Source organism: Cibotium barometz, chromosome 33 (genome assembly GCF_041138505.1).
Source record: "Cibotium barometz isolate CiBa-2024 chromosome 33, ASM4113850v1, whole genome shotgun sequence".
Lineage (NCBI taxonomy): Eukaryota > Viridiplantae > Streptophyta > Polypodiopsida > Cyatheales > Cibotiaceae > Cibotium > Cibotium barometz.
The window spans coordinates 7,472,531-7,495,880 of NC_141078.1; the positions used below are offsets into that span (position 1 = coordinate 7,472,531).

A 23,350-nucleotide genomic window follows, 5' to 3' on the forward strand; every position below is an offset into this window, starting at 1 on the left:
ATCTCTTTACGAGATTTCCCGGCAATCAACATATCATCAACATACAAGATGAGGATCAATAGACTGCCATTCAAAGCTTTCTTGGTGTATAAGCAGTGATCTATGTCACTCCTCCTGAAATCCTGGGATTTCATGAATGTATCAAATTTATGATACCATTCCCTTGGTGCCTGTTTGAGCCCATAAAGACTCTTTTTCAGCTTGCATACAAGCTTCTCCTTTCCATTCACTGCATAACCCTCTGGCTGCTGCATATATATCTCCTCATGGAGATCACCGTGAAGAAAAGCAGTCTTCACATCCATCTGAATCAAATCCAGATCATCATGAGCAACCAAAGCTAATACAGCTCTAAGTGTGGTCATTTTGACCACTGGAGAGAAGATCTCATCAAAGTCCACACCATATTCTTGCTTGAAGCCCTTAGCCACTAACCTGGCTTTGTATCTTGGCTTTGCATCAGGTGCAACTTTGAGCCTGTAAACCCACTTGCATGGCAAAACCTTCTTGCCTGTAGGCAAATGCACCAACTTCCATGTTCCATTTTTGTGCAGAGAATCCATCTCTGACTTCATAGCACACTCCCAAAGAGCCTTGTCTGCCCTCTGTAAAGCCTCCTTATAACAAGAGGGCTCCCCACAGTCAGTGAGCATCAAGTAATCAACCCCTGGAACAAACCTGTCAGGGGGTCTAGAGGGTCTTGTGGACCTCCGTACCCAATGATCATCATTTGCAGGTTGCTGTCCAGCCTGCATATCACCTATGGTGGCTCCTGTTCCATGCCATAAGGTTGAAAGATCATGCCCGGTATCTCCTCTAACTGTGGGATATCCATAGGGATATCTTCTGCCATCTTTGGCTGTCCATTTGGACCATTTTCAGCACCATTTAAGGGTTGGTTTTGTTGCTGTAATGGCTGATTTACAGCCCTTGGTTGTTGTCCATGATGTCCATCATCATTAAAGATGACTCTGCCAGGCTCCTGTTGCCTTGCAGGTTCCTTATACATGCATGTTTCATAAAAAATGACATCATTGCTGCGTATAATCTTTCTATTCACTGGATCCCAAAATCTATACCCCATTTCACCTCTGTCACCATATCCTAGGAATATGCATTTGTGAGACTTAGGATCAAGTTTGGTGCGTATTTCCCTGCGTATGTGCACGTACGCAACGCAACCAAACACTCTCAAGTGCTTGTAGGACGGAGGCTTCCCTATCCATACTTCCTCTGGCACTTTCCCACCAAGCCTCGTGTTAGGTGACCTGTTTATAAGATGAACGGCTGTCATAACAGCTTCAGCCCAAAAACCATGAGGTAACGCAGCATGTGACAACATAGAACGGACCTTCTCCTGAATGGTCCTGTTCATCCTCTCTGCTGTCCCGTTTTGTGGAGGATCATAAGGAGCAGGGAGCTCCCTCTTGATGCCTTTAGCATCACAAAAGTCCTGAAACTGTTTGGACATATACTCTCCACCATTGTCGGAACGCAAAGCCTTCAGTGTTTTGCCAGTTTGATTCTCAACATGAGCAACAAACTTCTCAAACACTGAGAATGTATCACTCTTCAAACGAAGAGGATAAACCCACACCTTGCGTGTGGCATCATCAATAAAAGACACAAAATATTTTGCCCCTCCCAAAGAAAGCTGAGGCATCTCACATACATCTGTATGGACAAGCTCTAACTGAGCATCTTTCTGTCCAAGAGCTTTCTTGTGGGGGCACTTAAAACTGGTCTATGGACACATAAAGCGGTAATTCATTCACAAATAACCTGGACTTACTGAGACACACAATCACAGAATCCTCGCTCCCTCGCTCAACAACACATTGGCCCCGAAGTCCGGCGCCCCTTGCGGTATTTCTTTATTGTTAAAAAGTTGGAAAATACAAAGCTCGAGTGCAACAGAGCACTCTACTTGCACTAGCTGAGTTTTACAAATTCTGGGAGAAATTTGCCAGCATAACTGCACTAAAACTGTTCCATAACATCTCAGAATGAGTCCCAACTGACAGGCTCACTTCCATAGGCATCAGACTACCCAATGGAGTCCAAAACATCACAATTCAGCTTGCTGTAATTTTCTGCACAGACCTGTTTTCAGCTTTGTTTTCAGCCCAAAATAACCCTTGTACTGTCCTGGAAGACTTTAGCAAAGTCCTACTGCATTCTGGCATCAACCGGGCAACATAACAGCCCAAAAACAGCACCTAAACAGTGCTGAGACAGCGTTGTATTGAAGAGGTTATTACCCTCTTCCGTCCCTGCTTTGGTGTAGGAACTAACTACACCGGTTCCTGTTCAAGGAGGCAACTAGCCTCTGCATATAAGCATGAAATTCACACAGCTGTACCTGATTTTATCTGATGAGAGCATTACCATAGTCTGCAAGAGAGAGAGAGAGAGAGAGAGAGAGAGAGAGAGAGAGAGAGAGACTGTGGGGAGCAAGCTCAACCCTCAATACGTGAGTTGCAGGGCAAGGGAGTGCACCACCATAGCTCTTAACCTGCAACAATCCACCATCCTGGCTGCAAATGAGCCTCATTCAGCCCAAAATCCCACGCTTCCCTCTTCCCAGTGTGGAAAATGCACATAAATTTGACACTTGGCACATTTTTAAGCCTTTTCCACATGCAATCTTCCAAGCTAAAAATCTCCTGACTGGTTCACATTCTCACAACAGTCCTTTGCCAGCTTTTGGTCCCCTTGACATTCTGCACAAACTGACCCGAACACTTTTGAATTCTGACAATGCCCAAAATAGCAGTTCCCTAGATTTTAGGGATGATGTCATCTGCATTCCTTCTGGTCTCCTGACCATCTTTGACCACTATGGTCACTTCAGAATTTGCTTAGAATTCAAGATACATTCACATTTCGGTGGCGGCCACTTACTAGTGTAAACCGGCCTATGCCCTCATTCAGTGGCCATGTCCTGGACACTATCATTCATCTTTCAGTGCAGTTCTCAGGCTTAGCCAACCACTGGTCCAAAGTCCCACTGGCTGACCCATTCTGACATTGCAATGGCCCAAGCCCTTCCAAGAGATCCCGGGGGAAAACAACAGCAACCAAAGAGAAGGAAAAGAAAAATATATATTTATAAAGAAATGTAAATAAAGAAAACAACTGCAAAAAGTTTCACCTCCTGGTGACATACCCCGCTCTTGAAAGAAGCAAGCGACCTCGATTACAAGTCCACATGCAAACGGATGACACAGGACGATCACAAGATTCCGCAGGTGATTAGTGTCATCTTATGTATCTCCTGCCAACGGATGACGCGGGGCGATGATAGGGATTCCCCTCTACCATTTGTGCCATCGCAGGTTCAAGCCTTTCAAATACATGTTTCCGGATGCAACACAGGGCGATAGCATATATCTTGTACTATTAGTGTCACAACATGCAAATCATTCATTTGAAGCGTAATAGATACAACTTCAAAGCACTGAAAGTTCATTCATTGATTAAGTCATTGACAACAAATGTCAAAAGTGTACATTGCCAAACATATAATACAAATGTACAGGTCATTCAGAATTCAGGTTGAAAAAGCAAAAATAACTAGGACAGACTGTCCTTTCAGCTTCACATCCAGAACATGAGTCTTGTCCCTATGTACAATTGTGATTTTCCTGTTGAAAGCATCCAACACTGCATGTTTCCTATGACACCATGGAATTTCCAATAGGACATCACATCCTTCCAAGGGCATGATAAGAAACTCCTCTGTGTCGACATAACTCTGTATATGCATGCGAAGTTTGCCAAGTATAGGAGTGACAGGAACTGAATGCCCAGGGCATGCCAAATCAGCCTGTCCAACTGGTCCCATCTCTTCAGCACGAATTCCCAACTTGGCTGCCAATGCTGGTGAAATAAGGTTGGCTCGAGCACCAGGGTCAAAGAAAATCAGCACTGTAGCATCTCTGATTTTACCCCATGCTCTCCACAATTCTGTCGCATCATCACATGGCTGGTCACCAACCATGTCAGGTATCAATCCTGCACTCGGCATTGTCTTCTTCTTGGGTGGCCCTTGTTTATCCTCCGCATCTTTTGCTGGCTGTTGTGGACATTTTGCAGCCATATGCCCTTTCTGTTCACAAATGAAACATTTCCCAGCTTGCATCAATGCCTTTCTCTCTTCAAATGACTTGCCATATAGTGGCCTCTTCTGTCCTTTGTCTTGAGGTTCCTTCTTCACTGTGCTCTTAAAGCCACGTGAACCTCCCTGTAGCAATGCATTAGCCATGTTTGCATTCTCAATGAGCTGAGTCATATTAGAAACATTGGTCTTAATGCAATAATCCCTGATTTCTTTGGGCAAACCACAGCAATACTTCTCTATTTGCTTTGACAATGGCACTGTCCTGTAGGAAGTTACTGGCAAGAGTGCATCCCAAAACTTCTTATTATACTCTTCCAAATTTACACAGTTGGCTGCATCAAGTTTGTGCCATGCTGTCATAACATCCACTTCAAAAGTATTTGTAAGCCAGGCAAAAGAGAACTGCTGCTTAAACTGAACCCATGTAGCAGGTGCTTGTCCTTGCATCAGCAGTGAGGTCCACCACTGCAATGCATTACCTTTTAAGAAAGTAGCAGCCTTCCGCACCTTAGAAGACTCTGTAAGTTACCCCCAATGTATGCTGCATCAAACTGCTGAATAAAAGTCAGCGCTTTCAATTTGTCCTGCATCCCACTGAAAGTCTCAAACTTTACTGCTTGACCTCCTTCTTTGTAATCCTTTTGCACCTTTTCTGCATCAGTCCTTACTGCTCTTTGTCCACTAGGTTGAGGAAATTCAGCCACACTGACAGGTGCTGGGGGCCCTAAAGCTGGACTAAAATAAGTTTGAAGTCTGGGCTGCACACCTATATTGGCATAAAGAGGGTTCACAGCTTCCATAGGCATCAGTCCTGGTGACCCTTTTGACATCAGTCCCGGCAAAACTGTGGGCGGCCTAGCCATGGCGTGGAAAATAGACCCACCACCAAAATAGCCAGGCTGGGAAGCAACGAATGGAGGAATGGTCGGCATGACCCTTTGCACATTACTGCCCTGGCCATTAAATGCCTGTACCTGTGCCTGGGTAACATGTTGCACTGGATCAGCTAGTGTCACAGGTGCCTGCTCAACATGCTCTACCCTCATTTGCAACTGTTCTTGTGCCCTTTCTACTGCATGCTGGGATGCTTCAACCTGGGAATCCCCTGTACGTGACTGCAAAAATTTCTTCATTCTGGGATTCTTAACTAGCTGCTGAAAGGTTCCAAGCATGCTAAGAAGCTGTGCCTGAAACAAATCCTCTTGTTCCTGTTCTTCCTCTAACAAGGCTGGCTGTACTACTGGCTCCGTCCGAGCAGAGGCTGACACCTGGGCACCTGTCACCTCTATACGCTGTCTGCGAGTAGAAGAGGAACTCTCTTCGGCAGGGAGCTTGCCTTTCCCTTTGTCTGTCATACTGTCAACTGAAAGTTTAAGGGAACCTGTATCCAAAGAAAGAGACCGTACTCTTTCTCACCTGTAATCAGTTGTACCTCACTATGTGTGTCTCCTGTTCACCCAATCCAATCCGTGTCCGGGCTCTTGCAGAAAAGAGGACCCTATCCCGGCAATGGAACCATAAAACCGGTCTATGGACACATAAAGCGGTAATTCATTCACAAATAACCTGGACTTACTCAAACACACAATCACAGAATCCTCGCTTCCTCGCTCAACAACACATTGGCCCCGAAGTCCGGCGCCCCTTGCGGTATTTCTTTATTGTTAAAAAGTTGGAAAATACAAAGCTCGAGTGCAACAGAGCACTCTACTTGCACCAGTTGAGTTTTACAAATTCTGGGAGAAATTTGCCAGCATAACTGCACTAAAACTGTTCCATAACATCTCAGAATGAGTCCCAACTGACAGGCTCACTTCCATAGGCATCAGACTACCCAATGGAGTCCAAAACATCACAATTCAGCTTGCGGTAATTTTCTGCACAGACCTGGTTTCAGCTCTGTTTTCAGCCCAAAATAACCCTTGTACTGTCCTGGAAGACTTTAGCAAAGTCCTACTGCATTCTGGCATCAACCGGGCAACATAACAGCCCAAAAACAGCACCTAAACAGTGCTGAAACAGCATTGTATTGAAGAGGTTATTACCCTCTTCCGTCCTTGCTTTGGTGTAGGAACTAACTACACCGGTTCCTGTTCAAGGAGGCAACTAGCCTCTGCATATAAGCATGAAATTCACACAGCTGTACCTGATTTTATCTGATGAGAGCATTACCATAGTCTGCAAGAGAGAGAGAGAGAGAGAGAGAGAGAGAGAGAGAGAGAGAGAGAGACTGTGGGGAGCAAGCTCAACCCTCAATACGTGAGTTGCAGGGCAAGGGAGTGCACCGCCATAGCTCTTAACCTGCAACAATCCACCATCCTGGCTGCAAATGAGCCTCATTCAGCCCAAAATCCCACGCTTCCCTCTTCCCAGTGTGGAAAATGCACATAAATTTGACACTTGGCACATTTTTAAGCCTTTTCCACATGCAATCTTCCAAGCTAAAAATCTCCTGACTGGTTCACATTCTCACAACAGTCCTTTGCCAGCTTTTGGTCCCCTTGACATTCTGCACAAACTGACGCGAACACTTTTCAATTCCGACACTGTCCAAAATAGCAGTTCCCTAGATTTTAGGGATGATGTCATCTGCATTCCTTCTGGTCTCCTGACCATCTTTGACCACTATGGTCACTTCAGAATTTGCTTCGAATTCAAGATACATTCACATTTCGGTGGCGGCCACTTACTAGTGTAAACCGGCCTATGCCCTCATTCAGTGGCCATGTCCTGGACACTGTCATTGATCTTTCAGTGCAGTTCTCAGGCTTAGCCAACCACTGGTCCAAAATTCCAGTGGCTGACCCATTCTGACATTGCAATGGCCCAAGCCCTTCCAAGAGATCCTGGGGGAAAACAACAGCAACCAAAGAGAAGGAAAAGAAAAATATATATTTATAAAGAAATGTAAATAAAGAAAACAACTGCAAAAAGTTTCACCTCCTGGTGACAGCACTGGGGAGTTGCCTCTGCCATATATACAATGCTCACAAAACTGAAAACTTGAGAACTTTAGAGAAGGCAAGTAACCAAAACGAGACAATTGCTCCATTCCTTTGACACTCATGTGTCCCAACCGACTATGCCACACAGAGATTTCCGGCAGCTCGGTTGCATTTACATTAGCATGGTGACAAACACCAGCATGCATGAAGTAGAGAGTGTCCACTTTAGAGCCTCTGGCAACAACCAGTGAGCCCTTACTAATCTTCCACTTTCCACTACCAAATGTGGTAACATAACCAGCATCATCAAGTTGTCCAGTAAAAACAGGTTCTTCTTGATCTCAGGCACATGCCTGACATGTCCATAATAAAATCCATAGGAATACTTTCCCAAGGTTGCGAGGGAATAGGCAATGGTTGAAGCAAACTTGGAGGTTTTTGCTTGTCAAATTTCACCTTTTGGCAAGTAATACATGCATGCACATAAGCCTCAATGTCTTTACGCATGCTCGGCCAAAAGAAATACCTCTGAATCATACGTGTAGTAGGCATAATACCTCTATGACCAGCATAAGGTGAGAGCGTGACATTCGTCCATAACCTTTGGACGCAAATCCTTCACCACACATAAGCAATTATCCTTCATAAGATAACCCTCGTTGATAACATAAGAGGCATGTGAATGACCAGCCATCAAATCAGTCCATATATGGCAAAAATCAGCATCCAAATGATACAAATCTCTCATAGCAGATAAGTCTCCATGAGAGGCCACTGAGACTGCAGCTACATAAGGCCTCCTGGATAGTGCATCGGCCACCACATTTTTCTTTCCTGGAGTATGCACAATCTGAAAATGAAACATGGAAAGAAAGTTTGCCATTCTCATCTGCTTCTCTGAAAGCTTTGTTTGAGATAGAAAGTATCTCAAGCTTTGATGATCTGTCTTGACTACAAATTCAGCCCCAAGAAGATAATGTTTCCATATCTTTAAGGCGTGAATTACAGCCAAGAGCTTTTTCTCATAGATATCCATATGAAGCTCAGCATCATGCAAACGACGGCTCTCGTATGCAACTGCATGCCCTTCTTGATTTAGGACAGCTCCTATACAATCACCACAAGCATCACATTCAACCACGAATGACTTGTGCAAGTCAGGAACAATCAATACTGGACCACATATAATAGCATGCTTGAGCTGCAAGAAAGCATCCTGTTCCTTTGAAGTCCATTTGAAAGCAGTTTTCTTCTTCGTGAGATCATGTAGAGGAGTGGCAATCATGGCGAAATTCCTTATGAAACGCCTATAATACGAACATAATCCCAAAAAACTACGTACTTGATGTACGTTTTGCAATTCGGGCCAATTGCGAATGGTCTCTATCTTTGCAGGATCCATGGTAACTCCATCTTTGGATACAATATGACCCAGATAATGAATCTCTGAAAGGAAAAACTCACTTTTCTTGGCATTGACGAAAAGTTTATGCTTCCGCAACTCTTCGAACACTGTGACCAAATGAGTTCTGTGTTCCTGCTCATTCTTGGAGAAAACCAAGATATCATCAAAGAATACTCCTGTAAATTTGCGATGGGGTCGGAATATCCTATCTATCATACGATTAAACGTAGCAGGAGCATTGGTGAGACCAAAAGGCATTACCAAAAATTCATATAATCCGAAGGCTGTCCTAAAAGCAGTTTTATGGACATCTTGTGGCACCACTCGTATCTGGTGATAACCACTCTTCAAATCAAGTCTGCTAAAGCAAGCTGAGCCATCAAGCTTATCCAAGATATCATCAATTCGCGGAATTGGGAATCTGTTCTTGATGGTAAGCTTGTTCAAAGCTCTACACATACGGAATGATCCGTCCTTCTTTTGAACAAGAAGCACAGGAGAGCAGTAAGGTGAGGAACTGGGTTGAACCAAACCTTTCTCTAAAAGCTCATTTACCTGCTTCATAATTTCTTCTTGTTGTGCAGCACTCACTCGGTATGCGGGTTTGTTAGGAGGAGAACTACCTGGCACAAGATCTATGCGATGATCTTCGGGCCTTTGGGGAGGTAATTCACCTGGCAATGGATCAGAAAAACAGTCGTTGAATGCATAAAGAAAATTCATCCTATCATTAGACATAGCATCCACATTTTGATGATTTGGCACAAGGCTATCACGAACAAAAACCAAGTACGCTAAAAGACTCTTTTTCATTGCTTTATCAATTTGGATGTGTGATACAAGTGGGATGGAATCCCCTTCTTTGCCAGCATCAATAAAATGCATGCGGCCTTTATGCATAAAAGAAATCATATTAGACTTGTAGTCTTTGCGGGGCTCAAGCCTATGGTGCCACGGCTTGCCCATCAATACATCACATCCATTCAGTGGAGCAACTAGGAAATGTTCATTATCAAGGTAGCCTTGGATATGGATGCGCAACTTCCCTATCAATGGGGTAACCTGCACCTCTTTACCAATAAATGCAGCTTCGACTTCAATATGAGGTCCCATGTTCTCAACCTCAATACCTAATGCAGCTGCCATTTGCATAGAGATGAAGTTGTCAGTTGCATAGTCATCAAACATGAATAAGGCGGGCTGATCCTTGATTTGCCCCCAAGCCTTGCAAACCATTCGCTCTTTTGCATCATGATTTGTATTGCCTTGCACATCAGGAACTGCATGTACATTAGCCTTGGTTTGCTTGTCCTCGTGCTTTGGTTTGCGATCTGGGCATTGTTGGAACATGTGGTCTTTGCTACCACAAGAAAAGCATTTTCCATCCTTGGCATATTGCTCTCTTTGCTCCGGGGTTAAGCCGAATTTGTTCTTCCTTGGGCCCTGATCTTTAGATGTGTTATTTTCAGTTTTACCACCCTTGTAGTTGTTCCTGAAGTTCTTTTTAGGTGGCTGTCCACCCTTTTGCAGATTTGGGACAGCCTTGTCTTTCCCCTTTGAACCTCCTTGATCCTGCTTAATCTTGAGCACCAATTGCTCTGTAGCAAGAGCAGAAGCTGTGAGCTGTTGCAACGTATGTTTCAGGTGCAATTCAATGCCCGATCGATATGCTGGTTGCAGTCTAGAACGAAACTTCCTCTTTCTTTCATCCTCAGTGATTTGCATAAAGGGAGTCACTTCCAGCAACACTTTCCAGAACTTGTTAACATACTGTTGCACACTTTCATTGTCTCTTTGTTCCAGCCTGTCCCACTTTTGAGTGAGAGTTTGCTCCGCATTTGGTGGCAAAAACTGAGCATAGAATCTGTCTTTAAATTCCTTCCAGGTGCTAATGAGGTCCTTGGTGATCTTTTCAGTGATCCACCAATGAGCAGCAGTCCCTTTCAAAAACATGCTAGCATGGCGTACCTTTGACTTTTCAGTAAAGTCCTCATCTCTAAAAGCAATATCGAACTGTGCCACAAATGCTAACACTTTAGAAGCATCATGTTCACCATGAAAGACATCAAATTTAACAGATTTGTCACCTGCTTTGAATTCCTTGAGCTTTCTGGCATGAGGCTCATGGTCTTCTCTTTTTCTTTTCCCCTTGTCCAACGGGGCAGCCCTATCTGCATGGGCTCCATGGGCCGTCATAGAAGTTTCATGAGGCACGGTGGCATGTGCTGCACGAACTTGGAATTCAGATGCATGTGACTTACCTGCATAAGGCATTGTCTCTCCATGAGACAACTCAGAAGGCAAAATTTTTCTAGCAGCAGACCTGTCACCCTTACCAAGAGATACATGTCTTGAATGCATGTGACTTTCATGCCCTCCATGAGCACTGGCATACATATATCTGTCAGGCTTAGTGCCTTATGGAGAAGATGCATGTCGAGAGGTGACTGTCACCTCTTCCTTTTGCATTAAAGATTTCAGCCTTTGAGATGCGGGATCTCCATGCTTCAAACGAGGTGGATTTCTGAATTTCAGCTCTCCGTCATCCCCCTCTTTAATATCACCTTTGCGGAGAAGGTAGGCAAGTGTCAACTCCCTTGGTTTCTTGCCCACTTCTCGTGCCATTGATTCAAAAGCTACATCTACCATTGCATCAACCTTCTTGGCTTCAATAGCACTTTGCACATGGGGATCTTCATGCAAAAACTTTAACTCTTGCTCTTGTGCCTGCAGAAGTTTTCTCATATGTTCCATTTCAGCCCTCATAGCATCAGGCTCTTGTTCAAGCATGACTGTCTTTCCTGGAGACAGTTGACCCTTTGATTCACTATCATTAACCCTTTCAAGGGACTTGTGTCTTTCTCGTAGGGCATCAGACCCACGAGAGGCACTAGATGGACCCCTCGAATTAGGCACTTCCAAAGGGTTGCCTTGGCTGTCCATTGTGTTTAAAGTGTGCTAAAAGCGGGATGTCCAGTACACAGGTTCGTTTCCCCACTAGGAAGAGGGAAACAACCGTGCTCTGATACCAATGAAACCGATCCCGTCTAGTGGGAAGACTCCGTTGGACACCCACACGCTTAATTGCACAACTTTAAAACCACAAATTTGAAATGGACAACTTAATACAACTTGAAATTGAAATGAAATGAAATGGAAAGATGGACACCAGCACTGGGGCCGGAACGGGCCGACCCCCTCCCCCCCTCAATATATGATATATTTATTGGGAGTATTTAACAAATACAATGCTCCATGGGTTCCAAGAACCAGATGATGTCCATGTACATATGAAAACAGTACCAAACAAATATGCTCGAAGTCGACGTTCGAAGTAGATACTCGAAGCAGAACGACCACTAGCGTGGTCCAATCTCTACGGTCCTGTGCTTTCACTGGACTCCGCGGAGAGCGCCTCACTGGTGTTCCGAGACCACGCACAAACAGGCGCTCTCGTACTAACGCCTGGCTCTCCCGATCTTAGCACCTTTGGACCGAGGTTCGCCAATAGAGCTTGGACTACCCGGCACCGAACGGGTGCTGGCCGTATAGGGAGTTGGGAATCCCTTATCAGATTTAACACGAAATACTTTACTTAAATCTGAAATTCACTTACTTGTGGATGGCAGATGGAGGACCAATACCCGAGGTATTCGTGTAGAAGATGTAGCCACCCAGGAGAGGTGAATTCCTCTTGTAGTCGCCCGTGGAGAAGATGTGCAACCTCTTTCAAAGTAGGAAATAGAGAGGCAGCCTTAGGAGAGATAACACCTTGTTGAAGAAGTAGCCACCTTGTTGGGATGGCTCAGTCGCCTCGTGGTGAACTTAGCGCAGCCACCAAGACAAGTACCACCACAAAGGACACAACTGCCTGCTGTGAGAGAAGGAACACTCACTTGCAAGGGAGTAGATGCCTGGCTGCAGTGTGGAGGAACCGGCTGATTTGAAGAGGGAGCCGCCTGTAGATAGTGGGGCAATACTTGTTGGAAGACAGGTGCAACACGTGTAGATTTGCAGCCGCCAATAGATGGTGGACACCCGCCTGTAGGTATCCCGTCCATACGACACCATCCTGCTAACACACGGGTGGCACTAGCCTGGCTCCCGTCCATGTCAGCAAAATACTGGCCTCTTCACATGAGACACCGGCCTGGCCTCAAGTGAACGAGACACAAAAATTGGAGATGGACCAAATGGTCGGCCAATTGGAGAGAGAGAGAGAGAGAGAGAGCTTGAGCTTCTTAACATTTAATGCTAATTTTTCCAACTACTAGGTGTTGCCCTACCTTTGGAGTCTAGCAACAGGAGACCCAACATTGGGATGGCGTTTATTTGTTGCACTCTTTCTGCTTATTGGAGGAAAGGTATATGCCCAACTTTATGTTGTTTCATTCTTTCAAAGTGGATAACAAATATTCAGGAAAACTGGTTGGTGACTTTTTGTTTCAGCTCACTGTTGTTTTAAGATATTATCCTGGGAACATTGTTGTTGAGATTGCCACGTTGTTGAAGTATAGAACCCCTCCACCCATTGGTTATAGGAAACATTAAGCTGGATGGCATGTTGTCTGATAGGAGTGATAAGCTTTTTCACACCATAGTTTGTAATGGTTCAATATGGGCATGGGCACATGCATTTTTTATACTAGCTAGTATCCTTCCTTTGGAGATTGTCTCATGCATTATGGTAACTTCTATATGCCCTCATCTTTAGGAGTGAGGGACCACTTTTGGTGTTTAACTAGATAGTTCTTTTTACGGGCAGAAGTGTGAGTTACAAGAGGTGACTTCAACATTTTGGAGGGGACCTTAGCACGGTGGAGCTCCCTTAGACAAAAAAGAGGGTACTCAGGGGGAAGAGAGTGAGGCACCTGTCACATGCATGCGTTAATGGCTTGGCATGTGGATGTGGACCTTACTTGCAGCTCTCCGTTTTGCAACAACAGCCAATGCATCTAGATCACCAGAGAAGTTGTTGATCAGCAAGACAAGCAGTTCTTATGTGCATTAGAGCATGCACACAAGTGTAGGACAGGCTGGAACTTTTTGGTATGCATATAGCTAGGTTTGCGCAAGAATTAGATGTAGATATGTGAATATCATTGTATATATTCATGTTTTGGCAATATACATTAGTTTAGGTCTCTTTTTGCTTCTCTATTGTGTCTTGCAAGGTAGATTAGCATTAATCTCTCATGTGCTCAGTGTTAATCATTATTTTACTTTAGCATAGGCAACCAAATTAGGGTTTACGTTTTTGAACCTGGAGCAGTTCTGTGCATGTGCGTTAGTGTGTCGGAGAGAGATGCATGAAGTGCGGCTTTGACAATCATATAGCCCATAGACGAAGGTACAAAGTTGGAGAGTTCATCGGTGCAATAGGAGGGGGATTTACGAGGATGAAGATGTTGTAGACAATGCTACTACACTGATGACTGATGATTGGATAGGGATTAGAATTTTCGATCCTCCAGATGTCAGTCTTAATGCCTCTCCCCATCTTGCTGTAATCAAAATCTTAACCCAGCTAGATTCAAGGGTTAATCCTAACCATGCCTTCACCGCGAGTGGTTTGCCACTTCTTGCACCGGTCTCAACTGATGCTCTGGTACCTTGGGGCATGTGCCTCGCCCATCCGCTTGGGAAAGGACTGAGCTGGGGCCGCTGCGGGGGCGGGGGGGGGGGGGGGGGGGGGGGGGGCAGCAATTGGAGGTGGCCGCTTGGACTGCCGACGAGGATAGCTCTAGCGATTTGTCCCATTTGCTTGCAAATGAAACATAGGGTACTGCAAAATAGGATCCCCCGCAGACTAGGAAGCAGAATGGAGTGAGGCACTGACTCTGGGGAGGCAATGTGATGGAATCCCAGCCGTCTATGAAAGAATTGAAGCGGGGGGGGGGGGGGGGGGGATTCCATCACTTTTCCGATAGCACCACCTATCACCGGGAGGAGAGGAAGGTATTCCTTCCTAAGACCTAGAAAGCAGACTATCATAGGAAAGCCTAAGATGCCGGCCCAAGGATCGGACACCGGGTTGAAGCCGTGCTGCCACCTCGGAAAGAAGGCTTGGGCCGTACGCAGTGCGACGGGGTGCATCTGCATGACTCTGTCGGAGGCTGCAGGCGAATCGAACTCAACTTGATAGTAGCCACGCCCCAAGAGATGAATGTAAGTGATCTTTCCAGGCGCGTCAAGGAGGCTTGCTTGTAACAGATCCATGAACTGTCCGCGCGCCTGGCAGGTACCCACAATCTTGCATACTAGGGTGGAGGCCTGCAAAGAAGCGACTCTTGTAGCGAGGAGCTGGAGATCTTCAAAAAAGGATAGGCAAGGGATGGTGGCCTTGGTCGGGGATGACGGAGCGATTGCCATGGAGTCCTCCTTGGGGTTCAAGACTGGGTAGCAAGGCGGAAAACATTGTAAAAACACCTTGGAAAAATGGCGGGCAGGAGGCGGAAACACCCAGGGGGGGGTATAGAAGAAAGGGAGGGAGGGAGAGGGCGCAGGTGGGCGGAGACGAAGAGGAGGGAGGCGGGGCTGCACAAAGGAGATCTGGGGGATGGGCGGTAGGATTGCAAGTAGGGAGGAGGGGCTCCAACTCCTGCTTGTTTACGCTTTAAGCACTCATGTTATAGTCAAGGCCAGAGGCCATTCACTTCTAAGCAAAGAGAGCTCTTCCTTCACCCCCATAGCCATGGAGCATTCCATTGTGACAAAAGAGTGAATGATGGACGAGGTAGCACACCCACATCGGGGAGTTGAAAATTGTTATTTTGTGTATCTTGCATTACTTTCACTTTCACAATTTCAAGCATGTTTCACCATTTTCTAAGAAAGTGTATTGCAAAATGTGCAGGCTGCAGGAATTGTGGGACCATTACTACTTAAGTGGGCGATGGACAGGCTGCAAGCCATTCCAAATTATCTGCATGAACAGTCACCAAACTTGATAATCTGGGGCCTCATACTCTCTGCCCTGAGCAAGGTTTGCCAGAAAATGTTTGTAATATCTTGTTGTGGCCTTCTGAAAGTCAGCATTACATTGCTTAAAAGAAATGATACAAGTTATAATGATGCTAGCAGCTAGAGTTACTGCATCAAGGCCTTTACTCCTTTTATTTGCATAGTAGCTCTCATACATTGGCCTTTGTGCGTGACATTTTCCAAAAACAAATTAGTATTTGAATAAATATGTTCCAACATGCTTGGTGCTAATGGTTGTTATGTGTCTCAAAGTTCCTGCACTTTCCCCCATTTCAGACTGCATTTGGCCTCAGCTGCATAGCCTCAAAGATACACAACAAATTTAATGATTCTTGGTAAATCTGGCCTTCAGTGACCAAACCGTGTGAAATGAACATCTTCACAAGTTTGTATTTACAGGTATTGCAACTACTTGTGCGCCTCTCTATGTAATCATGCAGAGTGGCCTGCTGGTTTGAACATGTCTGGCATGGCATGTCAACACAACCATGTAAACAAAAGCTCTAGATTCTCCAACCACCAATAAGACCCTTTAAAGCGAAGGGGTAAACTTCCACTATTAATGCTGTCTCATGCTCTGGGAAGGTGAATAGTTGCTTATTTAAGGCTGATGCAATTCATGTGAACTTGACTTGATGCACTTTTATTGATGTGCACTACTTTTGTGTACATGTGAACTTGACTTGATGTGTACATGTAAAGGACAATTATGTGTACCTTGGGAAACTCTATTCTCGAAGTAAGAAGCCAGAGCTCCTTGTTCGGCTTCTGCGCGCCCCCCCCTCCCCCCCCCCCCCCCCCCCCCCCCCAAAAAAAAAAAAGTCCTGCATGCATCAGCTCCTTGTGGTTTGGATGTGCCTGCCTTGCCTGTCCCCTAGCCTCTTTGCCCTCTCTCTCGTCTTTCCTTGCTTGCTGTGCCCTACCCCCTGGCTTTGTTGTTCTGCGCTCAGCTGGGGCCACCCCTGCCGCCTCCTCCCTTTGCCGTCCCCAGCGGCCCTGCTTGCTCTCCTCCTTCGCTCTGAGGTATCCCCCCACCCCCTTTGGTTCTGTTGCGACCCAGCCCCTTCCCCCCATCTTCCGCCTGTAGCATCTGTTACTGCCGCCCCCCAGCCCTTTACCCAAGTGGTGTTTTGTGTGGGTCACCTGTGTCATGGAGGCCATGAGCAGCTTCCTGCGTGCACGGGGCACAGGCCTCCAGAGTCTCCAGCTCCCCATTTGCACCTTGGAGGATCTCTTGGATGTGGAGTTTGTGGATGATACTGCTGCTTACCTATCTAGCTTGGATGTGAATCTCTTTTTTCGCTTTGCAGAGGCTATTGACCACTCTTGCCTCAGTTCTCGTGAGTGTATCAATTGGCACAAGTCGTGCAATTTTTGGATGGGAACCCCCTCTGTGCGTGCACACGAATTGGCACTTAGTGCAGCAGCAGCCAGTGGCAAGGGCAGTAGGCCGTCCTTTCATTTGCGTTGTCATCTCCTCTCGAGAGGATCTTCCTCGCAAGGTCGCAATTCTTTGTCTCGAGGGCTCCACTTTCTTGCAACGGGTTGAGTTTTCAGGTTTACCCGAGCAGTACTTTGTGTGCGACCAGATGGGTCACCATCGACAGGGCGATCTCTCTCTTCAATAATGGCCTTGATTTGCTCCCAGGTAAGATTATTTTCATTAATATGCTGGGTTTGAATCACGGAGGCCATGAGTAGCTTCTTGCGCACGTTGGGCACAGGCCTCCAGGGTCTTTGTTGCGTCCCAAGCACCAAGTAGGGTTAACAGCTCTAACTTTAGGTTAGGTTGACGTGGGATTGGGGGTTAGGCATCTTGTGGGGAGGTTACTGGTTTTTATGAGCCATGGGCAATTTATGGCTCTTGGTTTATAGGGGGCCTATATAAGTTACGTTTGGAGCCAGCCCATGTGGCCATAAGAGTGTGAATAATATCTCACCACATAGTATAAATGCACTAAGTGTCGTATATCTTAGTGCCCTCAATAGCCTCTATGCATGTGGCCCTCCAAATCTGCCACGTTGTGATACTGGCCCTCCAAATCTCCCAAGTAGTATCAATCCTCTGCAGAGGTGGTCTGTCCTCTGTATGAGGAATATCCTGTAGCATGCAGCGTTGGGCCACACCTCTGCATATCATTATGGCGGTGTTCAGATCCTTCCCCTCAAAAAAATTGTGGGGACCAGATTGACTGAACAAAGCAATAGCGCCCCAAGTAACATAAATGGTCTCTTTCCTCGATTTGCATATAAGCTGAGCTATAGATCCCCAAATCCTATGAGCAGCTCTACACCCCCATATACAATGTTGCAATGTCTTAGAAGCTACTTGGCATTTGGGGAAAGGGGGGTCTACTCCAAAAAATAGCCCTCCACTGATCAGTGGGAAGGCCGGCGTGGCATGAGGTCATCGCAGCATTTATGAGAAACAACATTATTTTACTTGTCCAATAGCTGGCCGACAACAGTTCTGCTGGCCAACCAGCACTCCAAACAAGTATATAAGCATGAAGTCATTAGTTAAGTGAAGCAAGTCAGTCATTTCATCATCATTCATTCTCAGCCATCAGTTAAGCATATGTAGGGGCTAGAGGTCAACCCTTCCGGGGCTGACCAAGGGCCTGACCATGTACATTCATTAAGCAACCTTTTTGTACCATATGAAATACAAAAAACCCTGACACCAATCTCTCTCTTCTTCTCTCTCCTTTGTCTTAATCATGTTTAAATCAGTATCTTGTTCTTAATTAGGCTTAGGGCTATAGATCAATACAACAAGGTTTCTGTGCATGCAACATTGGTATCAGAGCATTCAGGCTCAGCCCACTAAGCATAGTCCCTTGGATGCCCAATCGGTAGCCAGCCATGCAGCCGGCTGCGTTCTCGAGCATCCAAACAGCCAACTGGCTAGGCATTAGAGTTCAGAGACAGCAGTCTTGGTGTCACATGCGGAAGCTCTGGGAATCTTCTAGCAGCCCTAAACACCATCCTGGAACAACCTGATGCAAAACACAAGCAAGAGAGATGGAGAGAAGAGAGAGATAGTTGAGTTTTTGGCGGAGATTGTGGCATTCTTATAGGAAGCCACAGATTTCCTCCTTTATCTGGGTTTCTCTTCATGGTGGTCTAGCCACCAATCAGTGGAGATCAGTTACTGGTGCTTGCCCAACATGCCCTAGATGTGCAGGAGTTTCGGAGTCAGTCTACCATTGTTTATGGGAATGCAGGGAAGCACAGAGTGTTTGGTCTGCGATTGCTCACCTCTTTGGTAGGATTAAGAGGGATGCTATCATTTCTTTTGGTTCTATCATTTGGTTGACACATTCTGGGCCACAGCTGAGATTCGAGGGGACTGACAGGAGCTTGGCCATTATGGTTAGGCAAGGAGTTGCTCGTCGGCAGTGTTGTCTTCAGGATTTTCCACTTTCACACTTTGTCTCTCCGACACAGAGGTTAGACAGTTCTTGGGAGATTATTGCTAGCATCTCAGCCTGGAATATCTGGAAGGCTAGATTCACCGAGGCTATTGAGGGTACTCCCGTTTTTGTTTCTCAGTGTCTTTGCAGGATTTGGAGTGATATTATTCACACCATCATGGCTACTTGGGCCAGAATCCAGGGATCTTCGAGGGCTGCAGAGAGGAAGCGCGGCCAGTTTATGAGAGAGTGGGAGATTGGTATCTTTTTCACGTCCTCTCATTTGGGACCCTATTGGCAGCATAGGGCTCCTGATTGGTTGAGATCTCCACCTTTCTTGGTGTGAAATCTCCATTTTGTAAATTTTTTTCATACTTAATAGAAGTCTCCTTTCTAATATATATATATATATATGCATATAGTACAAAAAGGTGTACATCATGGCAAGCCATAGGTTGTCCCTCATGAAAAGGTTCTTGATCCAAAAGAGTCCTAGTCTATTGATTCTACTCCCTAGAGGAGTGAATGAATCTATATTTTCCTTGGCATAGCCTTTTATAGTCTCTCTTGGTGCAATGAGACATGGTCGACCTCTAGGGAGTAGAAGGTTTGTATAGTCTCTCTTGGTGCACGATAGAAGGTTTGTCGGCCAGTAGCATCCTCTACCTGACCTTAAGTCTGTGTCGGCCAGCTTTGTAGTTGTAGCCAATAGGTTCGTGTTCCACTCCGGGGTTCTCCTGCACACCATCAAGCCTGGCTCATGCCCAAGACTTGTGTCTTTTTCCTGTTGCCTATCAAAGATTCTGCGGAAGTCACACTCCCTGGGCCATCACAAAAGTCATGAGATCTCCATGTATCTAACACTTGTCGTGAAAGCTCTGCATCTGAGTAGAAATGCTCAGGAATACGCACATGAGGAGTAGAACCATGGTATCTCGGATCTCTAATACATAAAACCATTGTGCAATGATCAGAGTTGGAGGTTGTTAGGTTAGGGTTGCACACAAACTGAGGCACATAGCGAAGTACAACAGCAAGCACACTCAAGAGAGAGATGGTGATTGATGCTCACACAAAGAAGATAGCATACAATGTGTGGAGCAAGGGAGTTGACTCCACAATATCAAAATACAATCAAATGTGGTGTCCTTTCACACCTAATATCCAAGGGGAAAAACCCAAAGGGAGAAAAGTGCCCTTTGTTAGCCCATGTTCACATGTGGCACTACTCATAGTATATATGCCAATAAATCCCCCTTGTAGTGGCAATGTGAACCTGTACAAGGTCAGCAGCAGATCACTCTCTGTAGGAGAGTAAGCCTAAGGCTTTGCAGAAAGCTTCAAACTTCTCTCGAGGCAACGCTTTCGTGAATAGATCTGTAACATTGTCTTGTGTAGATCAGTAAGATAATGAGATCTCCTCTGCATGAATCCTCTCTGTGACATAATGATAATGAATCTCTATGTGCTTAGTACGTGCATGAAACACTAGGTTTCGTGCCACGGCTACAGCACTCTGATTGTCAGTGGGTATGGTGGTGGGTGTTTGTTGACAGCTTGACACTCATGAAGATCAGTCATTAATCTCCTCAGCCATACACAAACTACTGTGGCTGTAAAGGCTGCCCTGTACTCAGCCTCACAAGTAGATGTGGCAACAGTGGACTGCTTTTTGCTCAGTCATGATATGCATGAATGCCCCAAAAAGAAACAATACCCACTGGTGGATTGCCGTGTATCATAGTCACCCATATCAAAAGACTCTCCAACATCATACATGCTCAACTTCAACCCTGGCTCCATCAGAGTAGAGATGGGCTTACAATCTTGAAACCCAAATTTGTGCAACAACTTTTGAATGTACTTTGATTGGTGTACATAAATCCCAACATCTGTTTGCACAAATTGTATGCCCAAATAATAATGCAACAATCCCAAATCTGTCATCTCAAATGACGTTTGCAATTCAGCTTTGAATGCTGAAATTCTCTCCATATCATTCCTAGTTAGCAACGTGTCATCCACATAAAGAATGAGCATAATCAAAGTGCCCTGATCCTCTTTCACACAGAGGGTGCTCTCTGTTGGACCATTACAAAATCTTTGCGTGGTCAAATAAGTATGTATCTTCTCATACCAAGCTCGAGGAGCTTGTTTGAGACCATAAAGTGCTTTTCGAAGCTTGCATTCTTTGTTTTCATGACCATGCATCAGAAAAACAATGGGCTGATTTACACACACTTCTTCCTGCAAAACCCCATTGAGAAAAGCTGATTTTATGTCCAACTGAAGCACATTCCATCCATGATGGGCAGCCAATGCAACAACACATCTAACTGTGGCCATACAAGAAGTAGATGCAAAAGTCTCATCATAAATCAATGCCCGATTGTTGGGCATATCCTTTGGCCACTAGCCTGGCCTTGTACCTGTCAATGGTACCATCAAACTTTCTTTTCAACTTGTAAACCCACTTTGTATCAATCGGCTTCTTGCCAGCAGGCAAGTCTTCCAAATCCCATGTGCTATTTTTATGGATAGAATCCATGTCATTTTGCATGGCTTGCATCCAATGCTCGTCCTCATGAGCCTCTTCTAATGAATCTGGCTCATTTGCATCACAAAGTATACTCATGCAAGCAACATCTGCTTGTTCTCTTGCATTATGTGAACCAGCTTGTGTACTGCTACCAAGTGGAGCTGAAAGCTTGCTCTCCTGTAAAGTATGGAGCAGGCAATGAGGCACAACTCTAGACTCTTCCGTTCTGTCCTTTCGTGCTTCACTGTCTCCTCCACATTTTGAGGTGTAATGAGCTCATTCATGGGCTGATTTGGAGCACCCAAATGCTATCCATTAGGCAAAGTTGATGGCTGATCTGTTGAGCCATCAATTCCCAACGGGAGAAGTCCTTCAAACATGTTATGTGGGCTCGAAGGTGGGTGTCCAAAAAATTCAGCCAATGGCTGGTTTGAATTTTCAGCAAATACAACATCTCTGTTGTCCAAAATCCTTTGTATGGAAGGATTAAAGAGATGGTAGCCTTTACTGCCACTGTTGTAACCCACAAATATGCACTTAGCTGCTTTGTTATCAAGCTTACCTCTCAACTGCTGAGGTACATATGCATAAGCTATACATCCAAAAACTCTAAAGTGATCGACTTTAGGTTTCCTTTCGTGCCAGGCCTCATATGGCATTATGGTTTTCAATGCTTTGGTGGGCATCTATTCAACACATGTGTAGCACACATTATTGCCTCCATCCAGAATTTGTGAGGCAAGCCTTTGCCTTTAACCATGCATCTAGCCATTTCCATCAAAGACATGTTCTTTCTCTTCACAACACCATTTTGCTGAGGAGAATATGGCATCATGCATTAATGCTTTATGCCTTATTCCCATCCTGCCCCCACCCCCCCCCCCCCCCCCCCCCCCGCGATCTGTATGGAGAGTTTGCACTTTGCAACCTATTTGATTTTCAGCTTGTGCCACAAAATGCTAAAAACATGCAGATACATCAGATTTTGCCTTCAAGGGATACACCCAAGCAAATCTGCAATAGTCATCGATAAAGGTTACAAATTATAGATGCTTTCCGATAGATGGTGTCCGCATAGGACCACACACATCACTGTGCACAAGTTGTAATTTCCAGACAGCTCTTGTTGATCCATCGTTTGGGAATGTTTTATGTGCATCTTACCCAATATGCACCCTTCACATACTTTTTTTCGTGGCAGTTCTACATGAGGCATATCTTGTACTATTTCATGCCTTTGCAATAGCATCAAACTGCTATAATTCACATGCCCAAACCTGGCATGTCATAATTCTGCCTCATGCATGGCAGGTGTAAGAGTGGTAACCACATGAGCATCATGCTCTCCTATCAAACGTGTCAAGTTGATATAACCCATGGTACAATGTGCTGGAAGTGACCAATGCATAGCCACCTTCATGGTCTTTCACTGTGCATCTGTCGTCCTCCTCAAAGTTCACTGCATATCCTCTTTTAGCAATAGAGGAGACAGACAACAAGTCCTTAATCCCTGGCATGTACAATACATCTGGACGACATAAGTTTGCATCATCTGCTATTGTGAGGATCACCTCACCAACACCTTGAACTGGATAAGAAGAATTGTTTGCACATGTTACCCGCTTGCTCTCAGGGGCAGCCATAAGCTTCTTAAACAAATCCCTCCGTGAGGTAATGTGTTTAGAAGCAGTGCTGCCAAAGTACCATGTGTCGTGTCTTTCATTGACACTGAGAGACATATGCTCCAATGATGCATCATAACTACAATTAAGGAAAGTCCACTCATCCTGCACAAGATATAATGCTGCATCATCTTTTCCTGCAGGTGATGATGAAGAATCTACAGCCATGCCGCTTTCCTTTTTCTTCTCCTTTGCAAACCTTTTTCTGCACTCATTCAAGTAATGACCTGGCTTCTTGTAGTAGTGACATTTGCCC

At 45.3% G+C, this 23,350-nt stretch overlaps 1 protein-coding gene across 4 annotated transcripts in view; it reads left to right on the forward strand.

Annotated features, from left to right (window-relative positions):
• The window catches only part of LOC147619252 (ABC transporter B family member 25, mitochondrial-like), a 71,758-nt gene that overhangs the window by 21,121 nt on the left and 27,287 nt on the right, over positions 1–23,350 (forward strand). For all 4 annotated transcript variants that reach the window (XR_015261831.1, XR_015261832.1, XM_086772915.1 and 1 more), the window contains exons 2-3: positions 12,748–12,837; positions 15,330–15,458. Coding sequence is in view for 2 of the 4 variants with exons in the window: in XM_086772915.1 (XP_086629041.1) it covers positions 12,748–12,837; positions 15,330–15,458 (219 nt within the window). In the remaining 2 variants the exon portion in view is untranslated. The remainder of the gene's footprint in view (positions 1–12,747; positions 12,838–15,329; positions 15,459–23,350) is intronic.